At 43.4% G+C, this 21,838-nt stretch overlaps 1 protein-coding gene across 1 annotated transcript in view; it reads right to left on the bottom strand.

The window, feature by feature from the left end:
* Nucleotides 1-21,838, bottom strand: part of PPFIBP1 (PPFIA binding protein 1) — a 2,404,664-nt gene that overhangs the window by 520,847 nt on the left and 1,861,979 nt on the right. Inside the window, exon 23 of the mRNA XM_044082713.1 lies at nucleotides 1,218-1,343. Within this exon, the coding sequence (XP_043938648.1) occupies nucleotides 1,218-1,343 (126 nt within the window). The remainder of the gene's footprint in view (nucleotides 1-1,217; nucleotides 1,344-21,838) is intronic.

Genomic DNA, 21,838 nt, shown 5'->3' with positions numbered 1-21,838 from the left:
AAGTAGACAGTAATCCTGTATCACTTGAGTGCTAAACCTATCCTTCCACCCCTAGAATAAGTTTTAACCAGTACATTTTGGTGAATGTGTAGATGGGCTGTCCATGTGTCAGCTTCTAAAAACACTGCAGAAACATTTCTAAAGTAATCTGCTGTAAGCAGAGTGCATTGTATTAGTGGCCTATATTTTTCATAGTAAAAGGCAAGCTAATAGTTGATCTCTCCCCCTTAACTCAATATTTGCCTTTTAATCACATGCACATTGTCACGACTGTGGCACAGTAATTCTACAGTTTTTTAAAGTACATTAGCTAGCTTTTGCATTTTGTACAAAATCCTAAACAACCTTCACAACCTGCATGTTACCTTTAACCAGCTAACACTGTCATATTTTCTTCCTTGCAATTAATGCAGTTTTGGTTATGTTACATTTTACAACAGTACCACTGTAACTGTATAGATTTTGTTTTTCACACAGTCAACACTGACTTGTTAATTTGTAATTTACCACAGAAGGTACTCCTGGGCAGAGTCTAAAACTGGTCCAGGTAATCGCTGCTACATCCCAGTCAACAAATTCAAATAAATAAATAAAATAAAAAACACACAAATCCATACATTTGACTTCCACTGTTGAGGATCCCTCATCGTACAAAAAAGAGGAAAGAATCCAAAGCAAGGTAGCTAGTTACTGCAAATATAAAGAAGGAAAAAGAAAAGTGCTGTGGTAAGACTGATGAAGAAGCATTTTTACTTGATTTAATCACCAACTAACTTAGTAAATGAAATACCTGGGGGAATTCTTATCCATATTCCACATTACAGGGACAAAGACTACATGCAATGATACAGCTCAGAGTAGTCATTCAACTAACAGTGTCTCTGAGGATTCCTATGTGGGGAAACATGAAAACCACACCAGCTAATGGAATTTAGGATCAAATACAACCAAAATGCAATGCATAGACACTGACCACTTTCTCAGGAAGTACATCATAAGTTGAACAATAAAACACAAAGATTTAAGAAGCAAATTTCTATCAAAACAGACTAAAACAAGAAAAACAAAATGTACATTAGAATCAATGTCAGAACTGAAGCACATTTCCCATAAAACTTGTTTTTAAGCATACTAATAAAATGCAACCTGCAATCTACAAAAAATGCATTTCAATCATGCAAACATGCAATTCTAGCAGTGTGGCAAGTGCTGATTACCATTAATCCACCATGTACACCGCTGCCTCTAAGATTAGGTGCATACTCTGCTAGGTCAACTGAGCGAAGCCACTCCATTACACGATGATTAGTCCACTGGGTAACTTCAGCTGGTGTGATGTTATTCTGCAAAGAAAGAAGTTTATTTTGGCGTATAATTATGCCATTTTATCACAAATGGTTTTTAAATACATATCCAGTGCCCATACATTCTACACTTATGAAGCAATGATAACTTTAACAATGTAAGAGCGTGACCTTCTCAATTAGTTGTAAGTAGCTCTTTTACTTAAAAGGGAAAAAAAGTCTACTTTGTGGAAAAGCCCTCTACTCCAACAGCAGCAATGACAATAAAAATTGTAAGCCACGTAGACTGGCCTTAGGGTGATAGGGAAAGGAAAGTGAGACAAAAAGTACAGTTTTGTACCTACCATAAATGTAGATGTTCGAAGATCCACATTGCTGCAGTCCTTACACTTGGGTAGTCCGCTGTCCTCGGTCGGCCCGAATATCAAAGTATTAGGCTGACGTCGGTCAAGGCGCTTAAGACTGACATCAGGACGTCAGGGTACAAATGCGCATGACCGACGTCATATCCTCAGTCTTTTCTTGCCCCAGATGTCAGAAGACCCTAAAAAGAAAGGTCAAAACCAAAAGACAGCAAAAACCAACCAACCACCCTTGCACTAATTATATGTACAATATATACAATATACACAATATTTACAACACAACCCACACAACCGCCTCTAACTACAGAGGGGAAGGAGGGAGGGTAAATTGGACTGCAGCAATGTGGATCTTGAACATCTACATTTATGGTAGGTACAAAACTGTACTATGTTCTTCATCTCACATTGCTGCAGTCCTTACACTTGGGTAGAATCCCAAAGCAGAGGTAAGGGAGGATGGCAAAACTATAAAGCAGTAGGAGCTGCCAAAATGCCCTGTAAAATTGCAGTGGCAAAACCAGCCCTAGATTTAGAGTAAAGTGGAAGGTGATAATGCTTAGAGAAAGTATGCACTGAACTCCAAGTAGCTGCCTCCAAAATATCTTTAGTTGCCACCCCTTAAAAGCTGTAGAAGTGGCAGTAGCCCTAGTGGAATGAGGCCTAATCCCAGCTGGAATCTCCTTACCATGATGGGAATAACAGAAAGCAAAACAAAACCCAATCCACTTAGAAATAGTTTGTTTTGACACAGGCTTGCCCTGAGAACCCAAAGCAAATGAAACAAATAACTGCTGAGACTGCCTGAACCCTTTAGTTCTGCTCAAATAATATCGCAACTGCCTGTGTACATCCAAAGTGTGCAAAATCTTTTCCCCTTTATTTTGGGGGTTTGCATAAAAAGTAGGCAAATGAATAGTTTGGTTTAAAGCCACACTAGAAACCACTTTAGGCATAAAGGAAGGATTAGTGCAAAGATACCCTATCCTTATGGAAAATTAAGAAAGGCTCAACCGCCATAAGGGCCTGTAATTCAGAAACCCTTCTTGCAGAGGTAATGGCCAACAAAAAAGCAGTCTTCCATGATAAATATTTCAACTTGGCAGTAGCTGCAGGCTCAAAAGGTTGTAGAGTGAGTTTCTCCAACACAAAATTGAGATCCCAAGCAGGAGTAGGAGCTCTACGGGGGTCTTATATTCTTTGCCCTCTAAGGAATTGCTTAAACAAAGGATGAGAAAACAATGGTGGGTCACAGTCATAGTGAGCAGAAATTGCTGCAGCATGAACCTTAATAGAAGAGAAGGACAAACCTTTGTCCAGTAACTCAGTAAGATATTGAAGAGCCACACTTAAATTAGGCTCAGAAACATCAAATTCCTTTGCAGTACTCCAAAATAAAAATCTCTTCCATTTATCTGCGTACACTTTCCTTGTACTAGGCCTTCTGGCCTCCAAAATAACATTCAAAACTTGCTGTGGAAGCTGAGACCCTCCAGGGTTCAAAACAGAAAATGCCAGGCTGTTAGGTGAAGAGAGTGAAGTTTGACATTGAGTAAATGACTGTTCTCCTGAGACAGCAGGTGTGGAATCGAAGGCAAAGGCCATGGAGGCTCCCATACCAGACTTCTCAGTAATGGGTACCAGTGCTGTCGAGGCCAATCTGGAGCTATTAAAATCATCTTTGGCTTGTCCTGTCTGACCTTTAGGAGTACCTTTGGGAGGAGAGGCAGAGGTGGAAAGGCATACACATGAAGATTGCTCCAACTGAAAGAAAGAGCATCCACTTTCCAGGCTGTGGGATGAAACCTTTTTGTGCAAAACTTTGGCAGCTGGTAGTTTAGTGGAGAAGCGAACAGATCTATGTCTGGAGTTCCCCATGACACTGTCAATTTCTGAAATACATGAGGATCCAATTTCCACTCGTGGGGATCCATAATTTGTCTGCTCAACACATCTGCTAAGGAGTTCTGTGCTCCCGGCAGAAACCTTGCCTGAAGATTTAGCTGTAAACTGAGAGCAGTCTCCCACAAAATCATTGCTTGCCTGCATAGAGGATAAGAATGTGTTCCCCTTGCTTGTTGATGTACCACATGACAGTTGTGTTGTCTGTTAGAATCAACACCTGCCCTGGAAGAAGTAAATCCTTGAAAGCTATTAATGCAAATTGGACTGCTAACATCTCCTTCAAGTTGATATGTAGATGTTGTAGTCTGGCAGGCCACGTGTCTTGTATCCACTTTCCATTTAGATGAGCTCCCCAAGCTTTGTCTGAGGCATCTGTCGTTAGAATCTGACTCGCCTCTGGCCGGGTCACAGAGAGTCCCTTGTTTAGGTGACATTCCTGAGCCCACCACAAAAATTCCTTTTGAATGCAAGGTATTATCGGAATGACAGTGTCCATATCCTGGCAGTGCTGTGTCCATACATTTTTGAGATACCATTGTAGCTTCCTCATATGCAGTTTGGCATTGGGAAGCACCAGAATACAAGATGCCATGAACCCCAAGGCTTGAAGGACTGTCCTTGCAGTCAGCCTGGACTGATGAGACAATTGATGGAAGTAAAGGGAAAGATTCTTTTGTTTGTCCGGGGTCAAAAGGCCATCTGGGATGCTGTATTCAGTCTCACACCCAGAAAGCACATGTCCTGAGAGGGTACTAGACTGGACTTTATTTCGTTCACAGAATACCCCAGGCATCTTAGCACTGCTATCACATATTGCAAATGATGAAGAAGTTCGTCCCTTCCTTGAGCCAGAATCAGGCAATCGTCCAAATAAGGATAGATCTGTATTCCTTTTAGCCTGAAGAAAGCTATCACTGGAGCCAGAACTTTCGTGAACACTCTGGGCGCAGTAGATAAGCCAAAGGGCAATGCAGAGAACTGATAATGAGAAGTCCCAGCCCGAATACGCAGATACTTCCTGCAACTTAGCCTGATAGGAACATGAAGGTAAGCCTCCTTGAGATCCAGAGTCACCATCCAGTGATCTTTGCCCAGCAGAGGTAAAAGCTGTTGTAACGTCAACATTTTGAACTTGGGAATGTCCAGATAAGTGTTGAGGATAGATAAATCCAAAATTGGTCTCCACGTGTTCCCCTTCTTTGGTACTAGGAACAGGCGAGAATAAAATCCTAGGCCCACTTCTGGCAGAGGGACCGGCTGTATGGCCCCTATTTGAAGCAGCAGAGAAATTTGTTTGTGAGCCTCTATTCTTTGCTGAGGAGGAACGTCTGGCATGCCTTTGAAAGGAGGCAAGGTATGGAAATAAAACTTGAAACCTTGGTGTATGATATCCAATACCCATCTGTCTTGGGTAATTAAACTCCAATTTTCCTTGAAGAGTGCCAACCTTCCTCCCAAAGGTGCTGCCAGACGAGAAGGCTCTGGCAGCTGAAAAGGTAGGTCATTGGGCCTGTTTACGAAAGGACTGGCCCCTGCCCTCACCCGAAGACTGTGCAGGTGAACTCCCTGTTCTAGGCCTGAAAGAGCCCTGAGCTCTGCCCCTACCACGTCTAGATCTACCCCTAGACTGTGAATCATAAGAAGGCGTCCACCCCTTAGCAGGCCAATTCCTACTAAACTTGGAGGCTGAACTTGCAAAAAATCTTTAACAGTCTGCATAGACTTAGCCTTGTCTTCCATTTTCTTTAAGACTGCCTCCACAGGTGAACCAAACAACACATCAGACTGTAAAGGAGCATCTAAAATCCTTGTCTTAACATGGTCAGATAAATTCTGATCCCTCAGCCAGGCGTGCCTGCGAAGAACTGACCCAGTGGCAGCCACCCTAGACGAGGCCTGTACAGCATCAAAACCACATTGTAAAGAATGCTTACCCACCTATTCAGAAACATGTACCAAATCTTGTAATTCTTTACACTCAATACCTTCCGCCAGAGCATCTACCTTAGACTTCAATTGAGAAAGTAGATAGTTTTGATATTTCAACATGTGAAACTGGCAATTCAAAGCCCTCATAGCTAAGGTGGAAGTAGTATAGACTTTCTTTCCCCATCTATCCAAAGCCCTGGCCTCTTTATCTGGAGGAACCGGATTTTTTACAACAGAGGCCTTGACACCCTTAGGTCCCTGACTAACAGTTTCTGGGTCCGCCCTAGGACTCTTATAAAGATATTTATGAGCTTCAGGCACCCTGTAATACCTATCCGGTTTAACAGGAGCAGGAGGCAAAGAATCAGGATTAAGTGAAGCCTCTGCAAACACATCTTCCACAACATCCAGAACAGGAGGTATAGCCAAAGGCCTATGCTGGGGTAAAAGCAAAATTCCCTAAGCCTTTTCCTGGAATCAGAGAAGTCCTGACCTTCCCACTTAAAATGTTCCCTCATGGAATGAAGAGTCTCTGAAAAGAAAAATCCTCTGGAGGAGAAGCAGAAGGAGTAGAATCATCCACATCAGAATCAGAATAAGGAGAATACTCCTGCAAGTCTTCAGCCGAAGACTCTGAAACATCCAAGCCTGCTCAAAACCCCCAACTCTGGTTCCACCCTAGGCCTCTTATCAGGAGGGGCCAAAGAACCTCTAATCAAAGTAATTAAATCTTCTGCCATTTTAAGCATGTGCTTCTTGGGCACAGATCCTGATGAACTAGGAGTGACACCAACAGAAGCTAAACCTGGCCTGCCTCTGGGAGAAGCCTTGGAAACAGAAGGAGAGGGCCTAACCACCCTAGGAAGGGAGGGGAGTACAGTAACCTGAGAAGCCCCTTCAGCCTGACCTGCCTCCTGAGAGGCCACATCCTGCAATAACAAAGTCTCCCCCTGGGACTCCAGAGAAACCTCCGGCGGAACCACCGGTTCCACTGACACCTCTAAAGAACCGGCGTCCGGTACGGACGACTCTTCTTGCCTGGGTTTAGCTGCTTTGTCTTTGCGCTTCTTCGAAGAAGCGGGCGGAGCATCCGACGGCATATTATAATTGCACCGCTTCCCGAAGACCAACCTGGCACAATCTAACCTTCGCTTAATAGTGCGCTTATTGAACCTAGCACAAAAGCGACACCCAACAACGTCGTGCTCAGGCCCCAAACAAGGAATACACAAAGTATGATAATCTCTATGCGGTATCTGTTTCCCACAAGAAATACAGTTATTCACTTTTTCTGACATCCGGTAAACCACTGAGGCAAGAAAAACTAAAATATTCCCCAGCGGGTACTTAGCCAACTTTGACTCGGTCTGAAACTCCGAATTAGAAAAATTTCAGAACGCCGAACGGCACTTGCAACGCTGCTTCTGCATCGGACCATGCAGCAAAAAAGACTGAGGATATGACGTCGGTCATGCGCATTTGTACCCTGACGTCCTGATGTCAGTCTTAAGCGCCTTGACCGACGTCAGCCTAATACTTTGATATTCGGGCCGACCGAGGACAGCGGACTACCCAAGTGTAAGGACTGCAGCAATGTGAGATGAAGAACATCCATCCTGACTTATCAGGGAGGTATGGAAAGCAATAATGCAAACAGAATAACTGTAGATGTGATAAAGAGAGGAGGTAGCTCTGAGAAGGAAGCATGCAATGAAACTAAGTGAAGCTACGACAGTGACAGAGAAAAAGGCAAGAGCAAAAAGGTAGACTAGCAACACAAAGGCAAGATGTTAAATAAGTGGTGTAGTGGTAGAACTCTTAGCTGCCATGCAGGAGATTTGGGTTTGATTCCCAGTCAATGCTTGTAAAAAGCTGTTTTACACACACAAATGCTGTAGATATATCCAATCTACTGGCTGACAGAATCAGAAAAAACTTTTCCCCTCTGTCCCCCATTGGTAAATCAGGACATCCCCAGTACCTGCCCCCACCCCTTATGTCTAGGGAACAGGTCATCACTGCCCTCTCAAAGGCAAAAAATACAGCCTCCATGGAACCCAATAACATCCCAGGCTGCATCCTACATGAACTCAGGCATGAACTTGCAGCACCATTAGGCACCCGAGTCAACCAAAGCCTGAGTACCAGCTTTGTCCCAGCCGAGTGGAGGACAGCCACTGTCAACCCTTTACACACAGGTGGAGCATCCACCGATCCAGGAAATTATAGACCCAATCAGCCTAACTAGCCTAATCTGCAAGGCCATGGAACAGATTATCATGGACTTCATTAACAGGGACATTGGCAACCTCCAAACACTCGACCCTACACAGTTTGGTTTTCTCAAGGGGAGGTCATGTCTGTTAAATTTGGTCTATTTCTTTGGGACAGTCACCAAAGCCATGGACGAGGGGAAGACTGTGCACACCACCTACCTTGACCTGGCCAAAGCGTTCGACACTATTCCCCACTCAGGCATACTAGATAAACTCTCTCAACTAGGCAACAATCCATATGTTACCTGATGGGTAGCAAATTGGCTCACTAACAGAACCCACCTAATCAAAATAGGGGAAGCCACCTCAAGTAGTAGACCCATAACGAGTGGCGTACCCCAGGGATCGGTCTTGGGGCCACTGTTATTCAGGACATACTTCTCTGAGGTGCAGGGCAAAACCAGTGGGGTACGGCTGACCAAGTTTGCATATGACTGCAAGCTGGGCACAGTCATCAATTTCCCAAGTGATGTGGATGTCCTCCAAGAGGGTCTCACCCAAACAAATGATTGGTGCCAGAAACATGGCCTCAAGCTGAATGCCAAAAAATGCATCATCATCATCCCCTTTGGTCTCCACATATTATCAGATTAATAACAATGTCCTAAGTACACAATCAGTAGTGAGGAATTTGGGCACCCAAGGTTGATAGCAACCTAACTTCTGACTACCATGTTGCTTCCACTGTACGGAAAGCTTTCTACATGGCCCACCTCATAAATAAGGGCATCTCATCCAGGGACAAAGAGGTCATAACATCCCTGTATTCTTCCCTTATAAGGCCAATTATTGAGTACAACACCCTCTTTGGCATGTACCTCACAAAGCACATGTAGCAGCTGGACAGACCACAGAAGTTCCTCAACCAGGAGAACCCAGAGCCTCAAACATCTACTCTACACAGATGAGCTAAAAGCAGTGTCCCTCTACTCAGTTTCACAGAGACTCCTCAGGGGTGACTTCTGTTTGGCATATAAAGCAATCTCAGACCCTGCCTTGATGGAACTGCTGCATACCCGCAAGTCGAGCTTCACTCAAGCAACCCGTACATGCAACCTCAACCTTGTCTGTGATATCAACAGGACTTGGTGGGAGAGATGTCTCCCAGAGCCTCCCCAATCTGTGGAATAGACTCCCTCCCCACATCAAGCACAGTGCCTCATTATCTCTTTTTAAGCACAACCTGGATAATTGGATGGGAAACAGAAAATACACCCCTGGGATTCCACCCGTGTCCCTGCTGGACAGGGGCTTTGGGTGCTGACTTGTCTAAACATGGGCTAAACTCTTGGCTAGGCTTATAAGGGCCTCAGGGCCAATGGCCTAGTAACGTCCTATGATAAGAAATAGGTTTATAGGTACTTACTAGATTACTGACCTGTAAGGATCTTAAGAATCCTCGTTTCACATTCCTGTGGTAGTTTTGAGTTCTTTTACATTTTGTATATGAATAATCTAGAGGCATAATAGAGACATTTACTTACTGCCCCTATCTAAGAGGGACACAGGTGCTAAACCAGGGGTGAATTTGCAGTTTCCCCATCCTTTCATTCCAATTATGTTTGAAAAGACCAAGAGAAGTACTTTGCTTTGTAAGGAGTGGAAGACAGTTCCATACAAGAGGTATTCTTTGGAATAAATAGAACACGTTGGAGGGACAGGTATGTATGTTGTAAGAGACTGAATCCCTAGAGCAGGTATTCACACTATGATTGGACTTGCAAATGTGTAATAGGTCAGACAGAAGACAGCCTTACTGGGTCTCTATACGCGAGGCAGAAGTCGCCTTTTAATAGCCTGCATGATAAAGTGTACAGCAACAAGGCTTTGAGGAAGTATGCAGAGTTTTTGTGATTTAGACCTTTGAATTTTTTAAGTGAGAAAGCACTGTGGTCGCTCGGGATGTGACAAGTATTTGGACAGGTACATACCAAATGGGGCATTATATTCAGTGATCAGCCTAATGAGGGCAGAGTATAGTAGAATGACTGTTGTGCAATAAAAAGGACCTTCTTTCAATACTGGATATGGGGTGATCAAAGGACAGTTCACTGTCAATATTGGTTCCCAGATCTTTCTACCTGGGACCAACTTTCAGGGGTGTGTTGTCAAAGTTACAGTTATAAGGGAAGTCATGCTTGCTGAAGGATATGACTATACATTTCTTGGCAGTGAGCTTTAGGGGAAGGCCATCTTGGAGGCTATTGGTGCCCTCTGGGAAATTTATGATGGCACCATGTTTTACAACAGACTGCAACTTGGTCAGTCACAAACCATCAAATTTGCTTTGATCTCTAAGAAGTAAATGCCAAAGAGGAGTGGCCCAAGGCCTGAACCCTTATACAACCAGTGACCTTTTTTTTTTTGGAAGAGGTAGAGGTTCCCACTCAATTTCCTGGGTCTATTTGTAAGCATTTGCTACTCAATAACTTACATAGGGATTTACATTTGGCTGGAGAGTTTTATCTATGATACTGGAGTGTGGAATGGATTTGTGAGGTCTAGGTATGCAGTGTATACTGAGCTGCCATCATCCATTACTTCAGTAACATTTTCAAAGATGTCAATCAGATTAAGTAAGTAAGATCTGCCCTTAACAAATTTAAACTGGACTGGATCTAGCATTTGCAGGTTACCAATATCAATTACTAATTCCATAATGATCCTTTCCATGGTTTTACAGATGAGGCTGGTCAGGCTTATGGGTCTATAATTAACTGTGTCTGCTGACCCCCACCCTTTGTGCAAAGGGGATGACTGTTGCTATCATCCATTCAAATCCTGTTAGGAGGCTGATACTAATTAACCTCTGCAGAGAATCTTACAAGTCATGTTTCAGGCTATCCAGTAGGCAACACAGTCAGATATCCGGTCCCATAGAAATAAGTGCTCTGGGCTTTGGACATTGCATTGAGGTTCTTGGAAGACTGTGGGGCAGTAGATGCATGTATGTGATTGGGGGAAATCTAAACTAAAATTTATTTTTTAAGAATATGGATATACAGTTGCCTTTAGTGCCTTAATCTAATCAGGTAGGCCTGAATGTGTGGTGGGCATTAAAATCCTGCAATGATGTGTGCCCTCACTGGTCTTGAACCAAGTCTCTGTGATGATGCATACATCAGGGTTTTCCAAGGTAAGGAATGCTTGTAGGAAGTGGAATTTTTTTCTTTTTTTGTTAAGGATTCTAGCATTGAGCAACAATACTTTGGCATTATTTAGGTTCATAGGTTCGTACTAGGCTATCTGCCCTAGGGCATTTATAAGCCTAGCCAGAGTGTATGTGGCTTACACCACCCCTTAGGATGAGAATACTACGCCCTTTTAGGGTTTAGTTTACTATGCCTCTGTCTAGTAGTGACACAGAGATGACCCCCGGGGTAAACCTATGATCTCCCATCCACTTGTCGAGATTTCTCTTGAATAGAGTCAGTGAGGGGCTCTGCCTAACATGGACTGGGATTCTGTTCCAGAGTGTAGGGAGCCTCTGTGTTATGAATCTGTCCCTCCAGCACGTTCTATTTATTTCTGTGTTGGGGTTTAAGTCACTTGTTCTCATGGCTCTGATGGATTTGGATTTTCTGAGGTGGAGCATGTCCATTAATTCAGGATTGGACATGGCCTTGTACGTCAGGCACAGATCACCTCTGAGTAGGCGGTATGCGACTGAATAGAGCTGGAGTTTTTTCAGTCGGGCAGCATATGACATATGTTTAAGACCCTTTATCCTCTTGGTGAGGAACTTTTGGGGTCTTTCCAACTGCTGCAGGTGTCGGGTGAGATACATCCCAAACGGGGCATTGTACTCAATCATTGGCCTGATAAGAGAAGAGTACAGGAGCACAATGACCTCTCTTGATCTAGGTGTGAAACCCTTCATGATAAGGTGGGCAATATAGAAGGTCTTCCTAACCACTTTGGCAATGTGAGTGTCAAATGAGAGGTTACTGTCAACCTGGGTCCCTAGGTCCCTGATTACCTCTTCCGTACTTAATGGATTACCGCCTATGTGGTAATTTGTCGGTACCTTGTTTTTCCCAAAGGGTATGACTATACATTTTTTGGCGTTCAGCTTAAGGCCATGGCTCTGGCACCAATTATCCATTTCTATGAGGCCTCTCTGAAGGATGTTTGTGTCCGCTGGAGTATCAATTATGGCACCCAGTTTGCAGTCATCTGCGAACTTTGTCAGCCACAATCCTCCTATGTTTGCCTGTACCTCGGAAAAATAAATGCCGAACAAGAGGGGTCCCAGGACTGAGCCCTGTGGGACACCGCTTGTGACTGGCTTAGAGTCTGACATAGCTCCAGCAACTCTGACCCTGTGGGTTCTGTCCTTGAGCCAGTTTGCAACCCATCTTGTGACATATGGGTTTACATTTAAGCTGGTGAGTTTGTCTATGATGCCCGAGTGGGGTATTGTGTCAAAGGCTTTTGCAAGGTCAAGGTAGGCTGTGTGAACTGCCTTACCCTCATCAATGGCCTTAGTGACTGTTTCAAAAAAGTTGACCAAGTTCAAAAGGCAGGATCTGCCCTTGACAAATCCAAACTGGGTAGGATCCAATGTCTGTAGGTCCCCAATGTCTTTGTTTATGAGTTCCATAATGATCCTCTCCATAGCTTTGCAGACCAGGCTCGTCAAGCTTATGGGGCGGTAATTTCCAGGGTCCATAGAAGCACCGCCTTTGTGAAGAGCGACCACTGTTGCCGTACGCCACTCTTTGGGTACGTATCTTGTAGTAAGGCTAAGATTAAACAGCAGCCTTATGTGTGGGTTTAGTTCCTCTTGGAGTTCATGTAGCACACAGCCCGGGACACCATACATCCGGTCCCATTGATGCTGTGTTTTTAGCTTTAGAGAGGGCGGCTCTCACCTGGGCATCTGAGATGTTAGGGAGCCTACACTCTGCTGGGATAGTTATTTCTCCTTTTGGGGGGGAGGGGGAGGAGAAATTTGCACTGAACCTGTCTGCCAGAATGTTGGCAATGTCAGTGGGTTCAGTGTATTTTGTGTCATTTTGGACTAACTCTGAGCATATCTGGGAGTTTCCACCCAGGTTTCTAACATAGCTAAAGAAGGCCTTGTGATTGTCTTTTGTCTCTTTTGCGATTTTTCTCTCAAAGTTGGCCTTGGATGATTTTATGAGTGATCGTAGTTTTTTGCTAGTACTGATCAGAGATGCCTTCCCTTTTAGGGATTTTGCTCTGTCATGTAGCAGCTTCCTCCTCCTGTTGTAAAGTTTGTTTATGGCTGGGGTCCACCAGACCAGGCGCCTGCCTTTGGGGGAATGGGTCTTGGTTTTATTTGGGATTGCATGATCCATGCATTCTTGAAGGTGTCCATAGAAGGCATTTGCAAAGGATTCAGCAGTGTGGGTTGTGGTTTCCACTGGCCCAGGGGCCTTGAAAGATACCACTTCAGTCTTAAGAAGTGTGAAGTTTGCTTTTGAGAAGTTCTTCACTGTGGTCTTTTGTGCAGGGGGTGGGGGTGGGATGTGGATTTCCAGTGAGATTAATTTATGGTCTGATCTTACCAAGGAGGGATGTACTTCCGGTGTGGAGCATTTTGTCCCCATGTTTGTGATGATCAGGTCTAGTATATTGTCTCCTCTTGTGGGAATGGTGACTAGTTGTTCCACTGCATTTGAGTTTATGAATTCTAGGAACCTTTGGGCTAGGGTGTTGGGGCTTGAGTAATGTTCCCAGTCTATGTTTGGGTAGTTGAAGTCTCCCAAAATGATGGTATTTGGAGAGACATTCATACTCTCCAGTGTCTTCAGGAAGGCTGTGTGGGGTTCCTGAGTTTGAGAGGGTGGTCTGTAGCATGCTACAAACTGTAAGGCAGTTTTGCCTATGGTTAGTTGCACCTGGATAGTCTCCGATGCTTTGTGCGTTGCCACTAACCTGGAGGTGTGGGTATCTTTGATGAAAATGGATACTCCCCCTCCTTTTGTGGTTCGGTCTAAGTTTTGGGGCCGGAAAGCATGATATGAGGTAAAACCTGATAGTGCTGGGGTGCTCTCAGGAACCTTGAACCAGGTTTCAGTCACTGCACAGACATCAATGTTCTCCATACTGAGGAGGGCTTTGAGGGCGTGCATCTTGAGGTTTAGACTTCTGGCATTGAGCAGCATTACCCTTAGTTTTTTTCCACTTGTGTTTTCTAGGGAGGTAGGTTTGTCATTTGAGCTTTGCCTAAAAAAGGCACTATGGGGGTGGCAAGAGCCTTGGCCAATATCCGGAAGCCCAGGGGTGACAGGTGCAAGCCATCCCTTGCGAAGCAGCGTGGCTTGTCAAGCATGTCATCCCAAGCAGACAGACACTGGATCCCCTTAGAATGACACCAGTAATTAAGCCAATTGTTAAAACTGATCATTTTGTCTTTGTACTGTGGCATCATTCTTGGTGAGGGTAAGATGCTGCTCAGGGTCAGGGTCATACCGGCCTGGGCTACATAATCAGAGAGCTCCTCTATGTCTCTTTTCATGTAGTCCAGGGAGGTACGTCTCAGGTCGTTCACACCAGCATGTACAATGACTGAGTCATATTTGTACTTGCTGTGGAGTGATCTGAGTGCTTGTGTTACGTGGCGGATTCTAGCTCCCGACAGGCAGCTTACTGTGACCCTCTCCTTGTTCAGTCTTGTGAGTGGGACGTCAGTGTGCCTGACTATGGAGTCACCTATTACAAGTGTGTCTGGCATGTTGTTTGGCCTTAAGGGCTGTGACTGTTTAGCACACTGACTTTGTGAACTATGTGTTGCATGTGCTATGTCTTGAGGTGGTGGTTGCTTGGGTGTCTGCTTTGGAGGCCTCTGTTGTTTTGGTAGATTTTTAATCAGCGCCTCCGAGTATGTTTTTGTGTGTTTATGTGTTTGGTTTGCAGTTGTGATAGTTCTCTATGAGACTGGGTTTGTGGTGTGCGTGGTTACCTTCTCCTCCTGACTGGTCTTGCCAGTACTGAATTGAGAGAGCTCAGCCTCCAGTTTGGCTATATAGTTGCATCTCTCGCATATATTTGTATTTGTTGGGAGGAGGAGAGGGTTGTCTGTGTACATGAGGCAATTGTAACATTGCCTTAAGATTCCCAGATTCACCAGCTGAACAGGAGAGGACGCCAGCAACTGACCCTTCGACATGCTAGAAATAGTGAAAAAGATTGCTGTGTAACTGAGTCAGAAAGGACCTATAGGGAAATGGGTACTCAACAGAATTTAGGTGAATGAAGTACTTTCGTTTGTTTAAGAGTGCTTTACCTGTATAAAAAATGCTCAAGGAGCAAGTGCTGAGCTTTTCAGATAGAGTATAGGCTGTTTAGATTGCAAGTAGAACAGTTCTAAGGGAAAAATTGAAGAGCAGACTTGGCGGAGCCAGAAAAAGTTTAACCTTGTTTAACCGCGCACGACCGCGCAAAGCCGTGCAAACGCGGATTTTAAGCAGTGAACTACGAAAGAGCTAGGAATGGTCCCAAACAACCAATTACTAACAGCTTCTTGTGCTGAGGTCACTTCCCCCAAGGATAGGTAGGCTGCTCAAGGCTCCCCACTCCCACTGGTGAGCAAAGAAATTTCCTTCTATCCAAGTAAGGTAATGGACAACACAGGAACTACACCACAGCCCAGAATACAGCAATGCCTGTATACTGGTCTAAACTAGTCGAGAAAGGCGGGAAAACAAGGATTATTTTTTTTTTTGTTTTTTTGTTTTTTTGTAGAAATACACAGAAAATGCAGAGACAGTGATAAATTAGTTACACAGGCTAGCACACTTTAGTGGACAGCCTCCACAGTTCAATTAAACAAACAAACAAGCAAACCTTCGACTAAATTCGACTAAATGTAACTTTAAGTGCAGATTTTAAAATAAATGCAGTAATCAGTAAAAAAACAGTTCAGGCTAGTTCAAAGTAAGCAGCAGAAGCTATTTTCAGTGAAAAAAAAGCAAAGATACTTAAATCCAGAAGGTAGTCGCTTTTTCGAGTTCCTTGCTGCTAGGACCACTCTCTGTAAACCCACGTGGAGCTTTGTCTGAGCAGTATAGCCAGAAAAAACGCCCAGAGGCGGATTTTAAGCAGTGAACTACAAAAGAGCTAGGAATGGTCCCAAACAACCAATTACTAACAGCTTCTTGTGCTGAGGTCACTTCCCCCAAGGACAGGTAGGCTGCTCAAGGCTCCCCACTCCCACTGGTGAGCAAAGAAACTTCCTTCTATCCAAGTAAGGTAATGGACAACACAGGAACTACACCACAGCCCAGAATACAGCAATGCCTGTATACTGGTCTAAACTAGTCGAGAAAGGCGGGAAAACAAGGATTATTTTTTTGTTTTTTTGTAGAAATACACAGAAAATGCAGAGACAGTGATAACTTAGTTACACAGGCTAGCACACTTTAGTGGACAGCCTCCACAGTTCAATTAAACAAACAAACAAGCAAACTTTCGACTAAATTCGACTAAATGTAATTTTAAGTGCAGATTTTAAAATAAATGCAGTAATCAGTAAAAAAACAGTTCAGGCTAGTTCAAAGTAAGCAGCAGAAGCTATTTTCAGTGAAAAAAAGCAAAGATACTTAAATCCAGAAGGTAAATTCTGTATCATTGTACTAGAAGCTTTGGAAGACTGACATTGCCTAGAAGGGGCACTATGAGGGTGGACAAGTTTTTAGCCAATATACAAAGACCTCGGGAGGGATAAGTGTAGGACATCCCTAGCAAAGCAGTTACGAATGTACCACCTTTTCTCAAGTTTATATATACTGCTTACCTTAGAATGACACCAGAAGTTAAACAAAATGTTGAAATGCTCCTACTGTGGCATCATTCTTTGTTCTGGAAGAATGCTACTCAAGGCTAGGTGCATACCTGCCCTCAGATAAATATTCCAAGAGCCCCATCATCTCTCTTTTCATATATTCCAGGGAGGTACGTCTCAATTACACCCATGTGCACTGTGTTATACACTCGTGCTACACGTGCACTTGAGGTGCGAGTACTTGAGTGCATGCATGATGTCGCCAATCCTGACACTTGATACAGGCAATTCTCCTTTTACAGCCTGGTGAGAGGTGCATCAGTGTTTCACTACAGTCAATTATGACTAAGTAATTGGATGGTGTGGAGATTTGCCTTATGGGCATTTGAAATGAATCACTGTGACTCTTAGATTAGATGTTTGGTTCATGATAGGTGCTATCTATACAAGTTTGTTTATAAAGCTGCTGAAGGTACTTGTCTTTTAGGTTACATTTAGGAAGGCTTTTTGATTTAGGTAGGTTATGTAGGTCTGTGTGTTTGGTCTGAGCTGTGTGGGATTAGTTTTGTGTGGTACTACAACCTGCATGTTATTTGGTGTGGCTTCATGTGAGATTTTTGACTCCAAAAACATTATATAACTATTTCTCTCTCTCACACACACTGTTAGTTTTAGAAGTGGGTAACTGTCAGTAAACATGAGAACTGCTACACTATCTCAGAATGCCCATTTCAGTCAAGCTGGTTATCAAAATATATGAAAAGTGCAAGTTAATGCTTCCAGTTACTTAGTAATGTGGGTCGGGAGGTACTGCCTGCGTGTTTTGGAGCTGATTTGTACCTACAAGGTTTTGAGTAAATACTGTGGTCTCAACCCTGCTGCACACATCTAGGAACAAGTGATCCTTTGCTCCTTCCCTCAATAGAAGCTAAGAGTGGCACTAATCCCAAGATGCTTCTTAAGAAGTAGCATTAACCCAGATGTTGCTGGGTTCAGAACACTTGCTAAATTTTTCTCTAAACAGATACACCCTGGCTGGAACCTACAGTATCTGGGCACAGCAAAAAAAAAAAAAGATGTACAAGGGGGTCTCACCAAAACTGCAAACAGATCAATCAGTGAAGTCCCATACACTTTGCTCAATCACAGACCAGCTGCAAAGGATTCCTCTCTGCTCCTTTTCTAAACATGAGAAAAGCAGTAGCATTAATCCTAAACTGCCTCCTAAGAAACAGCACAAGCTTTCTTATGACTGGTAATCTCTAGGAAAGCAAGAAAATAATGTCCTCCTGCTCCTTCTCTACCCAGAGGAAAGACAGAAGCACTAATCCCACATTGATTCACAAGAATCAATTCTTGGGCTCACCAGTGATTGGTAGTCTAGTCTCAGATGTTACAGATTTTAAAAGTAAAATGGGAAAAAAAGGATTAATACTCTGAATATTACAGTGTGTGTAGTAAGTGACTGGGCTGACAAGAAACAGAGGCTAACACAAGCTTTAAGAAGACAGGGCTTTCCCAGTTTGATCTATTAGTGCCATAACTCTCCACCTGGAAACATCAAAAATCTGGTCAAGGCCCATGAAAAATAGGTACAAATATGTACACTGATTAACATCAAATTTGCATACATAATTATGTAACCATGCCCACTCCAGTGGAATTGTGGGATACCAACTTTCAAATGCAAACTGAAGAACAGACCACCAAAATATGGCACCAGAGTCCTCCTGCAGCCATTCCAATGCCCCATTACCTGGCTATTTCGCCTCATTTACCATAAACACTAATGTGTGCATACTACTTTACTTCTACAATGATGATATGGATTTTATTTTTACATTTTGTAGCACAACAATGCACAAACACTAGTAGACATCTGCTAAATAAAGCAATACTGTCTCGCAATGAAAATAGACTTGGCATTAAAACTACTCTGCCCTTGAAACTCTCATTCATTGAAACAACACTGAAATGCACACCACATCCAAAGAAAATGCATCTGGCCAGTGGTGGCTAAAGATTACCTTTGGGGTGTTTTCAAATCATTGGCCCCTTGCACACAAAACATACATACATGTGTTCTTTTCTTTGATACACCTTCCTGACTTTATTAAATTATATTCCTTGTACAGCATACTTGTTAGACAAAGCGCATTTTAAATTTATTGTTTGAGCATTTTTCCAGTAGGTGATGAAACAAAATGCATGAACCAATAATGACAAAACTGCCCAAATTCAGAACATTTCCATCATAAAAGTCTACTTCCACACTCTCACAATATATATCTATATCTCTATATAAAACAGAATGACAGTAGTGTAAGCCGTAGGCATCTTGCACAGCTTCTTGCACTTATTTTCAATTTCAGGTTTTTTTGGGTAAGGGCGGCAAACATTTTGGAAAGTCTTGAACCCAAGACCCTGTGCACTACAATCAGAAAAGCATACCACTATGCCAAATCAGCAGTTTCCTAAAATATAGGAAGACTGAAACCTAAATGGCTATCATTTAGTGAATTCAGTTCTCACTTGTCACCAAAGTTCTCAACCTCTTAGCACAAAAAACCTGGACAAAGCCAATAATGTGGGAATACAGAATTCACTTCTCACATTTGTCACCAAAGTTTTCCATTTAACACAAAACACCTGGACAAAGCCAATAATGGGGGATACATAATTTAGTTCTCACATGTCACCATAGCTCTCAACCTCTTAACACAAGAAAAATGGACAAAGTCAATAATGGGGGAATACAGAATTCAGTTCTCACTTGTCACCATAGCTCTTAACCTCAACACAAAAAACCTGGACAAAGCCAATAATGGGGGAATACAGAAATCAGTTCTCACTTCTCACCATGGCTCCCAATGTCTTAGCACAAAAAACCCGTACAAAGACAATAATGGGGGAATACAGCCCCAAAATAGGGACAAATGTATCTTATAAACTTAGAAAATTCCTAGAATAAAAGGTTTTGTGTTACCATTTATTTTCTGAAGAATATGAAGTCTGAAATTCAAATGCCTGTCATTATTTAGTGAATTTAATCCTTCAGTGATTGCCACAAAAATCCTAAAAACCACAGACTTTATGAGGAACAGATCAAATATGAGGCATAAATTCACAAGTAGGGGGCAGCTAGGGACTTTAAAGGTACAGGATTTGAGCCTGAGTACCTCTAGCCACCAGATCTATTAAATTGGGACACACACACACACACACACACACACACACACACACACACCCCTACTGATTTGCAATCAAATACAAATGTTATTCGACTACTTGCCTTCAGTACTTGGTCTGATCTAACAAAATGCAGTACTAGACTATTCATGATTGAAGTAAACATTTTCAGACTTGCTCGGGCTTCTGAAATATGTACAGGCTTCACTAGTGAGGCTGACTATCTCCATTTACAAAATGACATGCTAAATTAAATATTCCTTGTTTTTATGTCTGTTGGTATGTTCTCTGCTGTTATGGCCTGCTTAAAGGAATGCAGTGACAATCTTTCTGAACTGGTAACGTTTGTCCGTACTAGCTCTTAAAAGAGTCAAAAAGAAAAGAAAAATACTACCGTGATGCAATGATGCTGACAGTGTTCCTTTTCATAGGTTCATACTAGGCTATCTGCCCTAGGGCATTTATAAGCCTAGCCAGAATGTGTTTGGCTTTCGCCACCCATTTTAAATTTATTTTGCTATGCCCTTTTTCGAGGTTAGTATACTGTGCCTCTGTCTAACAGTGACACAGAAGTGATACCCGGGGTAAACCTACAATCTCCCATCCACTCATCAAGATTCCTCTTGAAGAGAGTCAATGAGGGACTCTGCCTAACCTGGACTGGGATTTTATTCCAGAGTGAAGGGAGCCTCTGGGTTATGAATCTGTCCCTCCAGCATGTCCTATTTATTTCAGTGCTGAGGTTCAAGTCTCTCGAGCGCGTAGCTCGATGGGATTTGGATTTTCTGAGGTGCAGTATGTCCATTAATTTCGGGTTGGACATGGCTTTATACGTCAGGCACCGATCGCCTCTGAACAGGCGGCATGAGAGCTGGAGTTTCTTTAACCGGGCAGCATATGGCATCTGTTTAAGCCCTTTGATCCTCTTGGTGAGGTACTTTTGGGGTCTTTCCAGTTGCTGCAGGTGTCTGGTAAGGTACATCCCAAAAGGGGCATTGTACTCAATTATGGGCCTGATGAGGGATGAGTAAAGAGGCACGATGACCTCCCCTGATCTAGATGTGAATCCCTTCATGATTAGGTGGGCTATATAAAATGTTTTTCTAACCACTTTGGCCACGTGGTTGTCAAATGAGAGATTGCTATCAACTTGGGTCCCCAGGTCCCTAATTACTTCTTCTGTACTTAATGGATTACCAACTATGTGGTAATTTCTGGGCACTTTGTTTTTGCCAAAGGGGATGACTATACACTTTTTGGCATTTAGCTTGAGGCCATGGCTCTGGCACCAGTTCTCTGTTTCTATGAGGCCCTTTTGGAGGATGCTTGTGTCGGCTGGAGAGTCGATTATGGTGCCCAGTTTGCAGTCATCTGCAAACTTGGTCAGCCATAGTCCTTCCGTGTTGGCCTGTACCTCCGAGAAATATATACCGAACAAGAGAGGTCCCAGGACTGAGCCTTGTGGGACACCACTTGTAACTGATTTGGAGTCTGACATGGCTCCAGCAATTCTAACCATGTGGGTTCTGTCCTTGAGCCAGTTTGCAATCCATCTAGTGACATAGGGGTTTATATTTAAGCTGGTGAGCTTATCTATAATGCCCGAGTGGGGTATTGTATCGAAGGCTTTTGCGAGGTCCAGGTAGGCTGTGTGGACCACCTTCCCCTCGTCAATGGCCTTGGTGACTGTTTCAAAGAAATCAACCAGGTTTAAGAGGCAGGATCTGCCCTTAACAAAGTCGAACTGGGTAGGATCCAGTGTCTGTAGGTCCCCAATATCTTTATTTATGAGGTCCATGATGATCCTTTTCATAGCTTTGCAGACCAAGCTAGTCAGGCTTATGGGGCGATAGTTTCCAGGATCCGTTGAGGCACCACCTTTATGGAGAGGAACCACTGTTGCTGTACGCCACTGTTTGGGCACATATCCTGTAGTAAGGCTGAGATTGAACAGTAGTTTTAGGTTTGGGTTTAGCTCTTCTTGGAGTTCATGTAGGATGTAGCCCGGGACACCGTCTGGTCCCATTGACGCTGTGTTTGTTGCTTTGGAGAGGGCAGCTCTTACCTGAGCATCTGAGATGTCAGGGGGGCAGCACTCTGCTGGGATAGATATTTGCCCTT

Source organism: Protopterus annectens, chromosome 9.part0 (genome assembly GCF_019279795.1).
Source record: "Protopterus annectens isolate FY-2018-M chromosome 9.part0, PAN1.0, whole genome shotgun sequence".
In the NCBI taxonomy this organism is placed as follows: Eukaryota; Metazoa; Chordata; order Ceratodontiformes; family Protopteridae; genus Protopterus; species Protopterus annectens.
Note: the sequence above shows the minus strand (reverse complement) of the source record. Positions and strands in the feature narration are given on the sequence as shown.